At 37.7% G+C, this 19439-nt stretch overlaps 1 protein-coding gene across 2 annotated transcripts in view; it reads left to right on the top strand.

Annotated features, from left to right (window-relative positions):
* CNTNAP5 (contactin associated protein family member 5) overlaps nucleotides 1-16613 on the top strand; it is an 893955-nt gene extending 877342 nt beyond the window's left edge. For both annotated transcript variants that reach the window (XM_057745525.1, XM_057745526.1), the window contains exons 22-24: nucleotides 9936-10154; nucleotides 13821-13892; nucleotides 16417-16613. In XM_057745525.1, coding sequence (XP_057601508.1) covers nucleotides 9936-10154; nucleotides 13821-13892; nucleotides 16417-16613 — 488 coding nt within the window. The remainder of the gene's footprint in view (nucleotides 1-9935; nucleotides 10155-13820; nucleotides 13893-16416) is intronic.
* Nucleotides 16614-19439: the final 2826 nt, after the last annotated feature.

The raw sequence follows: 19439 nt of genomic DNA on the forward strand, positions 1-19439 counted from the left end.
ATAATTGGCACCAAAGAAAAAAAGCAGCACTAAATAGAATCATCACCAACAGGGCAATTTTGTCTATGGCTTGTCTCCATTCAATCCCTAGAGGATAGCTCATTTTTCCTTATATATATGTATATATAGCAGTCAAATTCAGGTCATTCAACTTAGACATAAGGATTTTTGCAGAAGTCAATATATGACTTGTTAAAAATAACTATTTTTTAAATTGAATGTGTGCATGGTGGGGGTGAGGTGGGGTGGATGCACACATGCATACATCCAGTTCAAAAGGAAGCTATTTTTGAATACCTTTCTTTCTTCCTTTCTTTCCTTCCTTCCTTCCTTTCCCTCCCTCCCTCTGTTTCTCTTCTTTTCCTTTTCTTCTTCTTTCTTTCTTTTTCTTTCTTTCTCTTTCTTTCTTTCTCTTTCATTCTTTCTTTCTTTGTCTTCCTTTCTTTTCTTTCCTTCTTTCTTTCTTTCTTTCTTTCTTTCTTTCTTTCTTTCTTTCTTTTTTCTTTCTTTTTCTTTCTTTCTCTTTCATTCTTTCTTTCTTTGTCTTTCTTTCTTTTCTTTCCTTCTTTCCTTCTTTCCTTCTTTCCTTCTTTCTTCCTTCCTTCCTTCCTTCCTTCCTTCCTTCCTTCCTTCCTTCCTTTCTCTCTTTCTTTTTCCTTCTTTCTTTCTTTCTTTCTTTCTTTCTTTCTTTCTTTCTTTCTTTCTTTCTTTCTTTCTTTCTTCCTTTCTCTCTCCCTTTCCTCCTTCCTTCCTTCCTTCCATCCAGAGATTGCCTTGTATGTATGCAACTGAAAGTGTTGATTGCCTACCCAACATCCATTTTGACTTATTTTTAACTTCCTAGCAGAATTCAAGTTTTATTTAAGCATTCATGCTCCTCTATGAATTCATGTGCTCCTGGAAAGGTTGTCTACATCTGCAATCCCTGAGGATTCTGCCTCACTGGTCTGAACCAGTGGTTCTCAAAGTCTGGTCCTGTGGTCATTGTGAGGGTGGAATCCTGAGACCCTTTCAGAGAATCCACAAGGCCAAAACTATATTCATTTTAATAATAGATATTCATGAACTTTGTCACTCTCATTCTCTTATACATGCAGAATGGAATTTTTCAGAGGCTACAAGGTGTGTGAATATCACCACTTAGACGGCTAATGGAATGTGTCCTGTGGCTTCTTTTAAAATGTTCTCGGTTTTCATTTCTAAACAGATACAGATGTCCAAATCTCTTTAATATTTTTAAGAGTGAAAATGGATCTGGACTAAAAACAGGTCTTGAAAACTACTGATGTAAGCAAAGGATTGTGGTCCCTACAGCTGCCATTGATTGGTGTAGCCTAAACCTGTGCTACAATCTGGTCAATTAGAAGAAGTCTGCAGGGTAACTGTCTGCATGTGGTTCTGAGAAAGGATTCTCCATTCTTAAAAAGAAACACAGAATTGAGGCGGCTTTTGTTTATGTATTTATGTATTGCTTTTGGACATCGTTGCATCTGGATGTGATGCCTGGAACTGCATGATCACTTTGTTCCAGCCTGGGGATGAGATAGCCACAGAGAAGAAGCCCTGAAATTCCATGCTTAGAGCTCTCCTTGCCTATAAACTCCTTGTATTTGAGATAGTTCATCCCTGTAATGTTTAAGTCTCTGCAATTTGGATTTTCTGTTACCTGCAGCAGAAAGCCTCTTCACAAAATATGCATTATGCCTACCTCTGTAAACAAAAAAAGAAATAACATCAGATCACTGGAGGTGCTCAGTATGGCTTTTACTCTTTTTTGGTACTTTTAACTTCACAGCTAGTAATTCCACAGCAGAGTAGGATATATTTCTATAGGTTATTTTGGGGACTCTGTTAAAAGACTCTGTGCTGGGACATGCAGGGCTCTAGTTTTGTTCATTTTCTTTAACGGAGTAAACGACATAGGTATGAATCAAGACACATGAGTTGTCTGGTTCTGGGCCAACTTCAAATAAATAATCAGCATCCTAGGATGAATTCTTTTGTATTTTTCAATCCCAAAGGAATGAGTTTATACATCAACTTGAGCATCCTAGTCTTAAAGTCAGAAAAGTGATTTTTCTGTGGAAAATAAGCAGAATTGGCATTGGGAGTATGATATCTAGAATTTTAAATTTGGATATATTGCTAAGGTTTTACTGATCCAGTAGTCACTGTTGTATATCCATAGAGATGCCTTTAGGTAGTGCGTGTAACTAAGGAACCCAATTAAAAAATGAAAAATATAGTTGAGCCCGTGAGTTGTTCACTGAAGATAATGAATTCCCAAGTGGTAGAACTTTTGTTGACTGAATCAACTTGGTTATTTTTGTATGTTTTTTGTATTGTAACATTAGTATCTATCTGTCTATCTATCTATCATTTATCCATCTATCAATCATTTATCTATCTATTCATCTATCTATCTATGTGTATATATTTTTACTTAAAGAAGATTAATGCAAGACCTGTCACATGCCTGGCCCTGTGCAATTCTGACTCATTTAATCATCCAAAAAAATCATTTATCTAACGACTTCTATGCCCAAAATAATGTTAGTAAATAGTCACTTAGTGGTAAGCAAATAAGGACACTTTCATCATAAAGTGGATAATCTGGAGTGGTACCTAAAAGGTGAAACAATATTATATGCATGCGCACACACACACACACAATTACAAATTTTGATGCAACAAATTAGAAAGGAAATCAACTGGTTTCAGTGCTGGCTATTTAGAGTTGGGGGAAAGAGGATCTGCTCCTTTGTTAGATGTCCAAGGAAGGGGCTTTCAGCCTGGGACCTGAAGGTAAGGAGCCTGTCATGCAACATTTGAGGGGGCGTCTCCTTTGCAGTGTGACAGGCAAAACCACAGGCTCTGATCCTTTATGCCTGTGGGGACATTATGAACAGGATAGACACTGTGATGTGTAGCAACCAAATTTACTGGGTCACTCAGGTTCCATAGAAACAGTTTATTTAGCTTCAGGTAGCAAATACTGAGAATAATGAAGAGAAATATTCGATGAGTACCCTTGGCAGAGCTGCAAGAAATATTAATGAAGTTCTCATCAGGGTTAGGCTTCATCAAAGCGAACTCCATATAATATGTTGTGAGTGTGAATGTAAAAGTGAAGAAACTAAGTGCTTATAAATGGCCAGAATAAAGAAGTTTGAAATATATTTAAATATCCCTGATCAGGCCACATTACTGTTGATATTAGGAAACATTTATTTTTTATTTATTAATTCCTTTTATGGTTTATGAAAAACTCTGTGTGTTAGGCACTATGTCCTAGTCAGTGGGGTTGGATATTGGAAAAGAACAGGTTTCCCGAAAGCAAGAAACTGCCAATCTAGCTGAAAGTCAGACTTGTAAACATAACGGTGAAATGGAAGAAGTGTACTAGAAGTAAGCAAATGCCTTAGGAGCATGGAGAAGTACTTTTCTAACTCCACCTGGCCCCTGCCTATCATTTCAACATCATCTTTTGCCTTACTTTAAGGCAGAGTTCACTTGATTTTTTAGTGTTTGAAATGTGATGGACTTTCTCACTCTAGGCTTTGTATAGGCTTAGCTTCGTGTCTGGGACACTCTGCCCACCCTCTCATGCATGATTATTGTCTATTCATCACTTAATACATTTATTCCAAGCCATCTTTCCTAAATCACCGTTTCTCAAAGTGTGGTTCATGAACCATCTGTACCATAACTGTCTAGGAATGTGCTTTAAAAATGCAAATTCTTGGGTACCTCCACAGCAGACGTACTGAATGAGTAGAGATCCAAAGACATACATTTTCATACATTGCCCTGGAAAATTAATTTGCATGCTAAATTTGATCTCCACTGTCCTAGATTGTGTCAGGTGTCTCTTCTGTGATACCAGAGCCACAGGCATCTCTCCCTTCCATAAGACTTACTGCCTGAAATCATTGCTGATCTGTTAAATATGTCTGCTAGCTGTAAATTTTAAGTCCACTGTTTCACACAGAGTGTGGTTCTCATAGGTGACCAATCAATAGATGTAGGTCTTACAGAGGAGCGGATATTATCCAGGTAGTTAAGGGACAGAGGGCCTTCCATGCTGAGAGAACATGGGCACCTATTCAGAGAAGAGTGAGAAGTCCGGTTCTAGGTAGCACAGATGGGGCTGGATGGGTGGGTGGGAGTTAGTTAGTGAAGGGCTCTAAGTCATGCTATGCAGGTGAGGTTTCTCTTCACCTTATCAACAATCAATACCTATAGAATTGTATTAACCATGGCATAACAGAAAAAAAGGAGGACAGAATACAAGAGACTTAGATATCAAACGTGGATTGGCTATGGACTGGGTAATTTGCTTTAAACAATTACTTGACCTTGACCTTGTGTCTTAATTTTCCTAACTGGTAACTGGGTGTAATTATCTCACACTTTCTTATTTTACAAGGATGAATATTTACATAGGATGTACAAATGTGCATACCATGAAAAGCATAAAAGCATTAAGTAAATGCCAAGCATTTTTTTAATACTGTTTGACATTCCTTTTTCAGGAAAAAAAGTTTTATCTGAGGGCCATGAATATTCCTGATAGTTAAATTTTCAAACTGTTTCTCTCTTACCTGAAAGCCACAGAGTACTCTTGAGGGAAAAACTCTTGTATATATTGCTTATATCTTCCATTAACATCAGTTTCTTTATTTATGTTTTCTGATGGTGCAACATTTTACTCTTGTAAGTGCAGGCTGTGTGAGTCTACAGGCTTGTATTTTGACACTTCATGATTCAAATGTCATCAATGGCTGTTGACATATAACAAATGTCATATTACATCCTACAGCAATGTCTGTTTTTAGCAAATTGCTGACCTTTCCTTTTTCTTTTTTTAATATCCAGAAAAAAAACCTGCCTGGATTGGCTCTACCACTCTCTTAGTGTCAAACAATTGTGACTGTGTGAAGTATTGCTCATTGTGGGGCTGAAATTGGTTCTGTGCTATTTTCCTTGGCATCACAAAATCCACTTGTTTTAACAGAGGGACATAGCTTTGCTTTGAAGATATGTGTATGCAAATTAATGTAGATAGTCAAGTTTCCAGTTGCTTTAAAAAGTTAGTCTATAATAACCAATTGAGTCATTTTAAGTTTTAGTACTACATTTATTCAGTTATGAGTCAATATGAAGTGGAAATTTTGACTTTACAGCAAGCACATAAGCATTTACATCTTAGTTTTCTCATATAAATGCAGTATTACGGGGCTTGTTGAGGGCCATTGAATCTAGGCATAGGAGTTTGAAACTCTTTGGATGAGTAGTAGGAATAATAATAATAATAGTAATAATAATAATAATAAATGCATGTATGGGCTCTGAGCTAGGAATCATGTTTTTATATTTATTTCCACCACAATTCATGTGGTCAGTACTATTTTACAGTGGACAAAATTGAAACTCAGAAATGAGAAAATACAAGTCATATGTTTAAGGGCATAATTCATCAGCTCAGATCTATCTACCTCCAACCTGTGCTATTCAGTTTCTTCTACATCAGTATTTGAGGGCAGGGAGATAGACTTTAATGAGAATCAGAAACAGTATTTCAGTGATATTTAAAGTGTGTTGGGAGGTAGAACCTATATCAATTTCAAATAAGAAGTTCTGAAGTTTTTTCTTTGTAAGATATTTATGGGTCTCAAGGTGATAATATATATTATATAAGGAGAAACCTTGCAGTTCTAGAGTGGCTGGGACTTACTTTTATATGTTAGCAGAAAACCTTGGGAAGAATGAGAAAGAGAACAGTGGCATTTTCCAGTGGGAGGGCTTTTATTTGCTTTCTCATTCAACCACTTCTGAGTAGCCACATTCACCGTTAAGTTTGTCTTCCATGTTTATAATGTAGCTCAGACCATATGAGCTCAGCTCCTTGCCTAGTTTCTTATACACTGAGTGCAGTAATTCAATAAAATGTCAAAGGAAATGCACTCTGTTTAATACAATGAAGAGTTCAGAATGACTTGTGCTTTCCTTAGTTTTTGCAACCTACTTCTTCTTAGCTAATTTATTTAAAAGTATCTTACAAAAATACCTAGTATATTTTTGGAAGACTTTTAGGGAGGCAGCATAGCTTATATAAAGAGTTTGGCATTTCAAGTCATAAAGACTTTTGTTTCAATCTCAGCTATGTCACATGATCTCCTGTATATATTTTAACTTTAATAGTGTCAGTTTCTTGTAAATTTTGGATGATAATAGTATATATGTGAAAGGGAAATAGAAATAATATTTTAAAAACAATTGTTGTAAACATAGAGTGATTTGGTGGGTTAAAAAACAAGATGCATATACATGCTGCCTACAAGAGACTTCAGATCTAAAGACACACAGAGAAAGTGAGGTAATGGAAAAAGATATTTCATGCAAATGGAAATGAAAAAAAGCTGGAGTAGCATACTTAAATCAGATAAAATAGACTTTAAAATAAATACTGTTACAAGACACAAAGAAGGACAGTACCTAATGTAAAGGGATCAACCTAAAAAAAAGTTATAACAATTATAAATATGTATTCACCCAACACAGGCACACTTAAATACATAAAGCAAATATTAAAAGGCATAAAGGGAGAAACTGACAATTACATAATAATAGAGGACTTTAATACCCCATTACATAAATGGACAGGTCATCCAGACAGAAAATCAATAAGGAAACACTGGTCTTAAATGACACATTTCCCCAATAGATTAATAGGTATATACAGAACATTTAATCCAAAATCAGCATAGTATATATTCTTTTCAAGTGCACATGGAAAATTCTCCAGGATAGATCACATGCTAGGCCACAAAATAATCTTCAATAAATTTAAGAATATTTAAATTATATCAAGCATCTTTTCAGACCACAATTGTATGAGACTAAAAATCAACTACAAGAAAAAAAATGCAAAAAAACCCCAAACAAACCCATAAACATGTGGAGTCTAAACAGCATGCTAGTAAACAACCAATGGATTGCTGAAGAAATCAAAAAGAAAGTTTTAAAAAAATAGCTGGAGACAAATAAAAATGGAAGTACAATGATCCTAACTCTATGTATGGTATACAGCAAAGACAGGTCTAAGAGGAAATTTTATAGCAATACAAGCCTACCTCAGGAAACAAGAAAAATTTCAATCAATTGATAAATTTACCCTAAAAGAACTAGGAAAAGAACAAACAGAAAAGAACAAACAAAACTCAAAGGTAGTAGAAGGAAAGAAATGAAGATCAAAGCAGAAATAAATGAGACTAAAAAATAAAAAATATTAATGAAACTAAGAGCTGGTTCTTTGCAAAGATGAACAAAATTGATAAACGTTTAGTTTATATATTTAGTATATTAATCCCATGTTGGCTATATCAATTGTCTGTTCATATATATTAGAATCTGAGAAATCATTATGGCAGATCTCATACTGAGAGTATTTTCTTCTATCAAGGATTCTTGTTTTCTCCATTTCTTTTCAGAAACCTCTCAAGGTTTGAATGCTTTTTATACATCTAGAATAAATAAACTTTCCTAGAGATAAGACTTTATCCAAATGATTTCTTCCTTTAAAGAGAGGTGGTCATTTTCTGGCATTTCCCCAATTTATCCATGTGCCAATTCTTTTACCTGGAACTTGGATTCATGATGGCCCAAATAACAACATCCTTCAAAGACCTTGGCACCAATATAGGCTTCTTTCTCACTGAGTTCTAAGAATAAGATATGGCAGTTTTGACTTAGACCCTCAAGGCATAGCAGCCATGACATGTCACTTTCCACTGCTTTGAAATCCTGCAAAGCAAAAACCTCATACCAGTTTATTCTTCCCTTCTCTTGTCTTCTGCCTCTTTCTGTAAATACATCTGATCTCTGACTCTACCCCTTGATAACTACCAGTCAGTAGCTAATGTGCATTCTGAATTACACTAGGGTACATTGAGTTCTGGTGGCACTCCACAAATAGCACCTAGTCTTAATTAAAGCTTTTTGGTGTAGAAGGCTGTTGCATAACAATGTTTGAGCAGTCTCTTATGTTCATAATCTCAATCTTTTTAAGCTTAGATTAAGAAATAGCCATATGTGATGCTTTCATGAGCAAGCAAAAAATAGGTACCAGCATTGTAGGATATTTACTGGAATATTTGGAAGACAGCAGTTTCCTCCCCATATCCCCCCCCCAATGTTGTTTCACACTTGAAGAATGTCACTTCACATCTCTATTAGATTTTTATCATCATTACCTGGAAAGTTCTCACAGAATCTCAGGAAGAAAGGAGTGGTAGAAAGAATAATAATGACCTACAATGACCTACAGCTGAGTCCTGATCTTCAGAATCTGTGAATATGCTATGCTAACTGGCAAAGAAGAATTAAGGTTGCTAATCAGCTATCCTTAAAATAGGAAGATTATCCTTGAGCCCAGTACAATCACAAGTGTCCTTAAAAGTGAAAGAAGGGGGCAAAAGAAGAGAGTATTAAAGTATTAAATGTGACTTTGGAAGAAAGATGCACAGAAATGCAGCATTGCTGGCTATGAAGATACAGGAAGGGGACTGTAAGCCAAGGAATGTGGCTGGCTTGTGGGAGTCATAAAAGGCAAAGAGATGGGCTATCCTCTGGAGCCTCTTGAAAAAATGCAGATTGACAGCAGTTTGAATTTAGCCCAGGGAGACCTGTATCAGACTTCTGCAGAGCTGTAAGGCAAAACATTTGTGTTGTTTTATGGTGTTTCGGTTCATGCTAATTTGTACAATAGCCACATAAAATGAATACGCATTATTTCTTCTCTTTTCCTGTAAGAAGAGAGGGATGATAAACTAGCAAGATTTACATGGGTGTTGAAGGGGGAGAGAATAATGAGGACAAAACTAGAAAAAGCACTGTTAAGGGATGTTAGTTTCTCATTTTGTTCTGTATGTCCATTATATGTCTTCCCTAAATGTGGCCAGCAAAGTGCTTGCTTGGTGATACCTGGAGGCACTCTTTGATCATTTATGAATGGAAATAAATTATAATTTACTTGATAGAAAGGAAAGGCCTTATCTTCTTCTAGAAAACAAACAGATTATCACAATAAAATAACTGTTTAAACCATCTAGGTCTGTTAAAACTGTTATTCCTTAAAGGGAAAAAAAATGGTTCATCCGGTATTGTAGTTTTATGTAACTGCATCACAGCAATTTGTTCAAATGATCCTTGTTAAAATAAAGAAATGGGCTACTAAATAGTCTTACCACAAATCTTGAAGAAAATGAGACATTTGATCTTGTCATGAATCATAAATGATTGCCTCATTATCTTCTATAAAGACTCAAAGATACTTTGGGAGATTGATTTCTGTCATAGAAAATCCACGGTCACCAATCAGCACCATGGACAGAGCTAAGAATGTGAAAATCTTGACTAGATGGTCAGTGTATGCAAACTGCTTAAAATACCAAACATGATGAACTTTTGAGAGGACCACTTTGAATTCTAATTGCTCTGTCTGCCTCTTTTCATTTTTTTTCTTGCTATCATTTTGAGTGAAATGTTGTAATGAGCATTGTAGTATGCTTGAATTAACCACCAGCATCCATAAATAAACGGTGATGGAGATAATGATCTAAATTCTATAAAACATCTAGAGTGTAGAAGAGATTTATTAAGTATTCGTTACAGTTCATAAAATACATGAATGAAAATTTAGAAGTTCGAAACATTATCTCAAAGCAAAATAGCCCTAGCAATTCTCTATGCTATGTGTTTGATATATTGATACTTGCAGTGGGCGTAGAGTTTGGAAAGGGGAGATGAAGAAAGAGGGAAGACAATTTCCTTTACTCAAAGAATACTAAGGTACTTTCTGTAATTTGAGACATTACTTAAAGTGGATATGGAGAATAGTTTAAAAACAAAACTGATTGTCTTTCATATTGCAGAGAATCTTGGATTGGATTCTGAAGTTGCTAGAGCAAACACCCTGGGTTTTGTTGGCTGTCTGGCTTCAGTTCAATACAACCATATAGCACCACTGAAGGCAGCCCTGCGCCATGCCACCACTGCACCTGTAACCATCCAAGGGACCTTGACAGAATCCAGCTGTGGCTCGATGATGGATTCAGATGTGAATGCAGTGACCACAGTGCATTCTTCATCAGGTGTGCAAGAAAATACTCAATGGAAATTCTCTCACCAGTGCTACTTTGATGTCTTCAAAAAACTTCCAGGCTAAAGGCTAATATTATCCAATTCCTTACCTTGTATGATTACAAGTGGTTAAGAATTATGACTGGTTTTTTAGGAGTGATATTTAATATATTTAAATAATCCTACTTCTAATATGATGGGTAGTTACAAATATACGTGTATGTATGTGTGTATATATATAAATATATATTTCACTACTGTTTAAATGGCTAGTGCTCTGAGGATTGAAGAGTTTAGAGGTTTAGAAGTCATAAAGGCAGGCTGGTGGTTGAACTATCAGTGATATAATTTATGTGATTAAAATCAACCTTCCTTAATAACAAGCAAGTTCCATGGGACTATCATCCACTGAAGTACCTTTTCTATCTTTTCTTAGTCACTGTCATCCTAGGTGCCTTGGAGTGTTTTCTTAGGATCTATTTTAATCAGATGTGGTCATCAATTGCTGAATAAGTTGTGAATGATGAGAAAAGCAAAGGCATAGAGTTTTGCCCCTGCTGCTCATCACTGATCTTGGTGTCTTGTTGTCAGCAGTCAGTTATGTATCCTAGAAAGAACCTGAATGTGACACTTGGCTAGCCTTGATTGGAATTCTGAATCTTCTGTGAATGAACTGTAGAACTTTGGACAGGTTACTGAATGGCTTTCATATAATTTCCTTATCTGTGAAAATGGGAAAAATAATAATCATATTGTAGTCATTTCCTGAGGATTAAATGATACAGGAATACTAATAATAGTTGATCTAGGTCCTGACAATTTTATGTGCACTATATGCATACCTATAGGATCATTAACCCCGTTTAATACATTTGCAGATTATTATTTAAAAAATGTATGTAGCTCAATGTCACCAGACCAATATAAGTGTCAGAACAAGGATTAGAACCCAGGTCTATGTGCCTTCAAACTTGATGCTCTTATATATATATATATATATAAGATGCTCATATATATATATATATATATATAATATATATGTACAGTGTGTATTTTAATGTACATATAGTAAAATGTGTGAGGGATTCTTGGGGGTGCTAATTCAGAGCACCTTTGTCCTTTCCTGCAAATGGACTCAGAAATCTCTTTTTTTAAAAAAAAGTTCTTTATTGGAATATAATTGCTTTACACTTTTGTACCAGCTTTTGAATCAGCTGTATTTATACATATAACCCCATATCCCCTCCCTCCCGCGACTCCCTCCCACTCTCCCTGTCCTGGCCCTCTAAGGCATCACCCATCATCGAGTTGATCTCCCTCTGTTATATAGCAACTTCCCGCTAGCAATTTCTTTTACAGTTGGAGTGTATATATGTCTATGCTACTATCTCACTTCGTCCCAGCTTCCCCTTCGCCCCCCGCCCCCCCAAACCCATGTCCTCCAATCCATTCTCTACATCTGCATCCTTATTCTTGCCCTGTCACTGGGTTCATCATTACCTTTTTTTTTTTTTTTTTTTTTTTTTTAAGATTCTGTATATATGAGTTAACATACAGTATTTGTTTTTCTCTTTCTGGCTTACTTCACTCTGTATGACAGACTCTAGGTCAATCTACCTCATTACATGTAGCTCCATCTCATTCCTTTTTTTTTTTTTTTTTTTTGTCTGCAATATTTCTCCATTTTTATTTTATTTATTTTTGTTTTTAAAGTGGCTGCGCAAACATATAATTCAGCAGAATTTCTTTTTATTGACCCATCTTTATTCAGCTCCCAAAATATTCTTCTTAATGTTTATAGAAAATAACTTTTTCAGCTCTTTTTTTTTATTATTTTTTTGAGGTACACCAAGTTCAATCATCTGTATTTATACACATATTCCCATATTCCTTCCCTCCCTCGACTTCCCGCCACCCTCCCCATCCCAGTCCTCTAAGGCATCATCCATCCTTGAGTTGAACGCCCTTTGTTATACAGCAACTTCCCACTGGCTATCTATTGTACAGTTGGTAGTATATATACATCTATGCTACTCTCTCACTTCATCTCAGCTTCCCCTTCACTCCCCGGCCCCCCAAACCTTGAGTTCTCCAGTCGATTCTCTGCATCTGCATTCTTGTTCTTGTCTTGTCACTGAGTTCATCAGTACCAATTTTAGATTCCATATATATGAGTTAGCATACAATATTTGTCTTTCTCTTTCTGACTTACTTCACTCTGTATGACAGACTCTAGGTATATCCACCTCATTACATATAGCTCCATTTCATTCCTTTTTATAGCTGAGTAATATTCCATTGTATATATATGCCACATCTTCTGTATCCATTCATCTGTTGATGGGCATTTAGGTTGCTTCCATGTCCTGGCTATTGTAAATAGTGCTGCAATGAACATTATGGTACATGTTTCTTTTTGGATTATGGTTTTCTCTGGGTATATGCCCACTAGTGGGATTACTGGATCATATGGTAGTTCTATTTGTAGTTTTTTAAGGAACCTCCAAACTGTTTTCCATAGTGGCTGTACCAACTTACATTCCCACCAACAGTGCAGGAGGGTTCCCTTTTCTCCACACCCTCTCCAGCATTTCTTGTTTCTAGATGTTTTGATGATGGCCATTCTGACTGGACTGAGGTGATACCTCATTGTGGCTTTGACTTGCATTTCTCTAATGATTAGTGATGTTGAGCATCTTTTCATGTGTTTGTTGGCCATCTGCATGTCTTCTTTGGAGAAATGTCTATTTCTTCTGCCCATTTGTGGATTGGGTTATTTGCTTTTTAGGTATTAAGCTGCATGAGCTGCTTGTATATTTTGGAGATTAATCCTTTGTCCGTTGCTTCGTTGGCAAGTATTTTCTCCCATTCTGAGGGTTGTCTTCTTGTCTTGTTTATGGTTTCTTTCACTGTGCAAAAGCTTTTAAGTTTGATTAGGTCCCATTTGTTTATTCTTGATTTTATTTCCATTATTCAAGGAGGTGAGTCAAAAAGGGCCTTGCTTTGATGTACGTTGTAGAGTGTTCTGCCTATGTTTTCCTCTAGGAGTTTTATAGTGTCTGGCCTTACACTTAGGTCTTTAATCCATTTTGAGTTTGGAGCAGAATAGAGAACTCAGAGGTAAACCCAAGCACATATAGGCACCTTATCTTTGACAAAAGAGGCAAGAATATACGATGGAAAAAAGACAGCCTCTTCAATAAGTGGTGCTGGGAAAATTGAACAGCAACATGTAAAAGAATGAAATTAGAACACTTCCTAACACCATACACAAAAATATACTCACAATGGAGGAATCTCTTGTAATTAAAGAAACCTCTGAAGCAGACGCAAGTGTGCTTGAGGAAAGAAGTCATTATCATGCATAGGAACTGTCCAGCAAAACAGAAATGGACCTCAGGGGTAGACTGAGAGGCATGCTGCGAGCCAAAGCAGACACGAGCAGAGTAGCACCATCATCTCTTTTAACCTCTTATCTGACAACTTGCATAGAAGCTAACAGGGTCATGAAACTATGGGGTGTAAGCAGTATACTTCAAATGCTTGTTTGTGTATGTTTGGGTTCCTTCCAAAATACCAACTCTTTGAGAACACCTGGTCTGATACACAGATGTGTCATTTCAACTCCATATTGCAGACCTGCTTCTAGGAATTTGAATGTCTTTTACTCTTTTCAGATCTTTTTGGGAAGACAGATGAGCGGGAACCACTCACCAATGCAGTGCGAAGTGATTCGGCGGTCATTGGAGGTAAACCATTCTTTGTGGCTGAAAACAGGACAGACATAAGTGATTCCGTGCTTTGGGGGAATTTATCTGAATCCTTCCTCACTATAGCTATCCAGCACCCAGAACCCTGCATGATCTGCAAGAATGTGAGCCTTTCCATGAATGGTCAGACACGCTGTAAGGATCACAGGCACCCTCTCCTTCAGGCTGGGCACCAGCAGCTCCGGGGAGGCATCTCTCCCCTGAACCAGCAGGCAGTTGAACACAGAGTCAACAGCTGGATAATTTACTTCGAGACAGGCAGTGTGCATCCTGTCGATCTCATCCAGTTGTCATTTTTCCTAAAGCACAAACAAAGCAAACAAATAAAACTACATTTGGGGAAAAGCCACGTTGGGGCAGACAGATGGGCAAAGCCATACTCCTGTCGGGCTTCCTCCACCAAGTGCATCTAATGAGCAGGGTGATGCCAACAGGACTATAGTTTCCGATCCAGCGGCACATATGGTTACAGAAGCAGCTCTTGTCTGTTCTGCTGTGAGCCCTGCTCTCTCTCCTGCCCCGCTTGCTTTTCCATTTTCTCACTGCCTCTTGGCCTCACCCCTTTGTATCCTGCCTCAGCTTGGCTTCTGCCTCCAAGAGCTTGATTTTTCCATCTGGGCCTTGCAACATGGAATGACTCCCAAACCTTGTTTAATGTAAGATGCCTGTGAGAGACGGAATTCATTTCCATCTGAGAACCATAGTCCTCACAGGTGGCCCATCTCTGCCTTCTGGCAGCTAGACGGACTGATTCACACCAGATGGAATTCTGCTCTTAAAAATCAACAGTAACCATTTATTTAACTGCTATGCAAGGAGCCCCTACTATGGGTCAGGACCAGTGCTAAGTACAGGAATAGTAGGAGGAAAGAAGGATGCTTCCTGCAGGAACTCACAGCTTGGCAGGTGTGGGGCGGGGTGGGAAGAATAGACAGGTAACAATGGAAGCAGTGAGTAGTGTTTTAAGGCAGGAAGGACAGATGGCAGGGGGAGCACAGAGGTGCATTGTTACAATAAGATTGTAAGGGCACACACACACACACACAACACACATAATGCTTCAGGGAAAAGAGTGCAAGTTGATTTTTGTTTGGTACCTGTTTCTCTTCCTATAATTTCTTATTTGACCAGTAGAGAAAAGACTTCTGTGACGGCTGACTTTTTCCCACCCATGTACAGGCTTCTATGAGTTTGTTTAAGAGCAGGAAATTCATCCCAACCCCTGAGGAAAATTTCTGGAGGTTCATAGCCCCCCACCCTGAATAGAGTAGAAACTGGTTCTGTATTCCATCCCTTAAAGCTGCAACCCATTCCTGGATATCACTCACTATATGCAGTATTTATTTCTAGGTTTGTTAACTTACCTGGTTTTAGTCTGTTTTGTTCTAAAATATTTGGGGAAAATGCTACTTCATGGTTTAGGACTATTTTAAAAAGTAAGCCATCTTACTCACGACCTCAGCTCTGTTACAAATTGCCATCAGATAGTCAATCAATATATTTAACTCCCAAATGCTCATGCTTATATAACTTATAATGCAGGGTTTCCAAAAATAACTTTGTAAGATAAACATTTTATCTCAAGATCCATTCTACTTAGAAAAAAAATAGCAGAAAATACATTTTATTAGGAATGAGCTTATCTTTGAAATATGTAAGTACTTTTCAAGTATTTTAATGTTGAAAAATGCCGCCCTCTGCCATAGACGCTTTCTTCCTTTCAAAATTTGATAGTATTTACATTTTCACCATCCTTTTTCTGACTTTGCTATTTCCTTCTCAAGGGCCTTCCTGGCAAAGGGTCAGTGAGGACAACTTGCCCAGTAGGTCCAGTAAAATCACATACAAAGTAGGGGAGGATCTGACACAATCAGGCAGAAGATTGCCATTGCAGTTTACTCTGGAGAAGAGAAGGGTACCATCCTCACACTTGTGCCTTGCAGAGTGCACAGAAGGGTAGCATGCCCTGAATATTTAGTAAGCATTTCATTATTAATAAAACATTTTTAGCAAAGCAAACAAATACCGTAAACAAATTTATATCCATAAAGCATGCGTTGGGGAGTGAGATATTTAAATATTCTTTTCTAGGATGCTAAAGTAGTTCTAAGATACTTATTTGCAAGGTGACAAAGACGTGTTAATTAAAAATGATTCAGACCCACTCCTTAAAGCAGGTCTGGAAGGAATTACTAAAAGATCCTTTGGTAGTCCGATTCCATACTTATTTGAAGGCCTTCTTAGTCCTTTAAATAAAGCCTTCACTGATTTAAACTGTCCTGCTCCCTCACTAGCCTGAAAGAGAAGGTTCTTTTTTTTTGTAACTGAAGCCTGAAGGCATTTCAGCCTGTGTTTATTTCAGGACATGCGGCAGCATTTGTTGTTTGTTTTTGCTTGGTTCTTTTTCCTAAGTGCCTTTCTTGTCTCCATTGAATTCTCTCTCGACCAGATGATCTGTGATAATCTCTCTCTCTCTCTCTCTCTCTTCCCTCTTTCACAACAGGAGTAATAGCAGTGGTGATATTCATAATCTTCTCCATCATCGGAGTCATGAGCCGCTTCCTTTACCAGCATAAGCAGTCGCATCGCTCCAACCAGATGAAGGAGAAGGAATATCCGGAAAATTTGGACAGTTCCTTTAGAAATGACATTGATTTGCAAAACACAGTGAGCGAGTGTAAGCGGGAATATTTCATCTGAAAAAACTGCAGGGTCACCTCCTACTCTTTCTTTGTTGTGCATTTTTGGTTTTCTCCTTCTCCTCTTTTAATTTGGGCCATTCTCTTTCTCTGCTTTCTTTTTATTTTTGGAACATACACGCGCTCACCACAGCATCGATCCCCTCAAACCAGCCCAGAATACCAGGCAGCTATGGCCACTGCCTTCCTCTTTGACAAACTTATCGTGGTGAAAACGATCGCTCGAGACTGACTGCTCTAGACAAGGAAGAGACACAAGTGTTCACATGACCATATTCAGTTCTATATTTCCACTCTCTAAGATGCAGCCTTCAGTTCTGCAGCCATTCATTCTTGCAGGCATACCTTGAACCTGAGCTCTGTGACTTCGGCATGTAGCGGTCATCCTCGACACCCTCCCCCATTTCAAGTCCACTCCGACCAGGGAACTCAGGGTACCAAAAGAAGATGCTAGGGCCTGGTTTGTGTCAGTGGCACTTTAAAAGGAACAAGAGAGGTTTGTTGTGTGTTAATTCCCCCCTGCCCCAGAAGCCCATTACCCTAACTCCTCATCATTGTTCACTCTCTTTATCCCCTTAGTGTTTTCAAATATAGGATTCCTGATAGTCGTGAGCTATTACTTTGTTCCTTTCTTACCACTCTCTCCTGGGGCTGACACTTTAGAACAGCACACAATAGCATAAACCTAGGGGAAGCATGGAAAATAGTCGCTTGAAACTAGGAGGTAAAAAGAAAGCTGCTAGGAAGTAGATGTTCTATAACTTCAAAAATGCCTCTTCCAATTTTGTAAGAAATGCTAGCTAGGTTATTCCTGGGATTATTATACTGATATATATATACACCTATCTGTATATATATATAGATAGATATGTATATCATTCCTGCAGCAAAAAGCAATTCAAATAAAAGTCTAAAATAGCACTTGGTTCCATGAAAGAGCTTAAATCATGTTAGCTTTAAAGAAGAGCAAAAGCAAAACAAAAACAAAGCAGAACAAACAAACAAAAACACTGCATGAAAGCAAAGAAATACCAAATAGAATTCTTTCCTTCCATTCCCTCACTAAAGATCTGGTGAAGAAAGTAAAACACAGTTTTCACATTTTAGAATAGACATAATAATCCACGTCTGTCCACCAAGCCATTTCTCTAGGAGGTTTAGGATGAACTGACATGTGAGGCATTCTGATTAGCTCCAGGGATCACCCACTGCTTAATTTCAGGGGAGCCCTTAAGTGCTACAGCACATCACATTTTCAAATCTGCTGCATCCTATGTATATAATGGCCCCCCCACACTTCTTTCTGTAGGCATAAACTTCCAGACGAGGCAATGACATATTTCAGGGTATTTGCCCCTTTTGATACCAAAACACCCATGAAACACAGTCATTCCTTCAAGAAGTTATCTTGGGCTCATGCACGAGGTGGTAATAAGAATTCTGGTGATTTTGCTATAGTAATATCCCTCACCCTTTGCCTCTGGTTCAGTTTCAGGGAAAAGATAAGGGGGAAACAATAGAAATGCTCCAGTAGGCTGGGAATGCGAGTAGAATGGTCCCCAGATGTGGAAAGTACTTGCTAATTCTCTTGACAAGATAAACTTGATTTATATCCCATCTTGCTCTCCATGTGTCTGTTGCTTCTGACTTTTTCACACTTTCCTGCATGATGAGCCTTACAGTGAGGAAATCCTCAGCTTCACCCCATTTCAGGTCTATTCCAAGCTTTTCTTTCAGCATCAGAGCACGCGGGGTAAGGATTTCGTTTGTAATCATATTACTCAACTTGAAGACATTATTCTAAACACACACTCTCTTTTTAAACTTTTCTGTGGATTCTCACGTCATCATTCCCATGATAACCTTTTGCTAGCAAATTTTTTTAAGTGATTCTAACAAGGCCATTTTTTTTTTCCTTCTAACTTTAATAAGATGAATGATCTATTCATAAGAGGAAAGATCTTTAAATACTGTTTCCTCCTGCCCTTCTCTCCTATTTCCAATGTTCACTCTTGAATTTTCTATTTCCACAAAAAGACCACATAAATCAGGCTTTTGCTTGGCGACATAGTCCTTTGTCCTCTGAAATAAAAGTCACCATGTAGTGTAGTGGGTTTAGCCCGAAGCATCTCCAATAATGAAATGGAAAGGAAAAGGAAGATGTGAGTAATAAAACTGGAACTTCTCATTATTCAAGTCTCTGAGAAGTAGGGACTATATTTTGCTGACAGAACTGATAGAAGAAATGGAGGGCTAACAGAGGTCTCTTTGGAGCATTTGCTCTTCTCATCTACTTATATGTGCTTTTAGGTAGTTCTGTAGGGTGAAAAACTGGGGGAGCTCCATCCTTGTCACATCTGCACTACAGAATCTACCAGCCAACCTCCCCTCATCTATAGACTATCTATCCATACATACTATGTATCACAGACTTAATGACGATGCCAAGACAGTGCAATATGCATGTCACTCTTATAAGGAGAGTCTCAGGGCTAAATCAGAATTATTTTTACAGGGTTGGAATATTTTATAACCCCAGAGAACACTAACTTTCACCAGATGTATATGGAAAGCCAGCAAGCTACCCCCTCCAAAGGAAAACACAACTTTCAAAGGCAAAGCAGTGTGAACTCTGCCTGTCTTTCCTCAGTGGTACCAAAATCCATGGAGTTTTGTGTAATTATTGAATTGTGTGAGTGTTTCAATCCTTGAATGATGATAGTCTAAAACAAACAGTCCTTGAAAGCATTCTAATGCCTCCTTAACCACAGTTTTCTGCTTCAGGTTTCCTGACAGCATGCTCTGGTTAACTGGGTCACCATAATCC

The sequence above is a fragment of the Hippopotamus amphibius genome, chromosome 8, assembly GCF_030028045.1.
Source record: "Hippopotamus amphibius kiboko isolate mHipAmp2 chromosome 8, mHipAmp2.hap2, whole genome shotgun sequence".
Lineage (NCBI taxonomy): Eukaryota > Metazoa > Chordata > Mammalia > Artiodactyla > Hippopotamidae > Hippopotamus > Hippopotamus amphibius.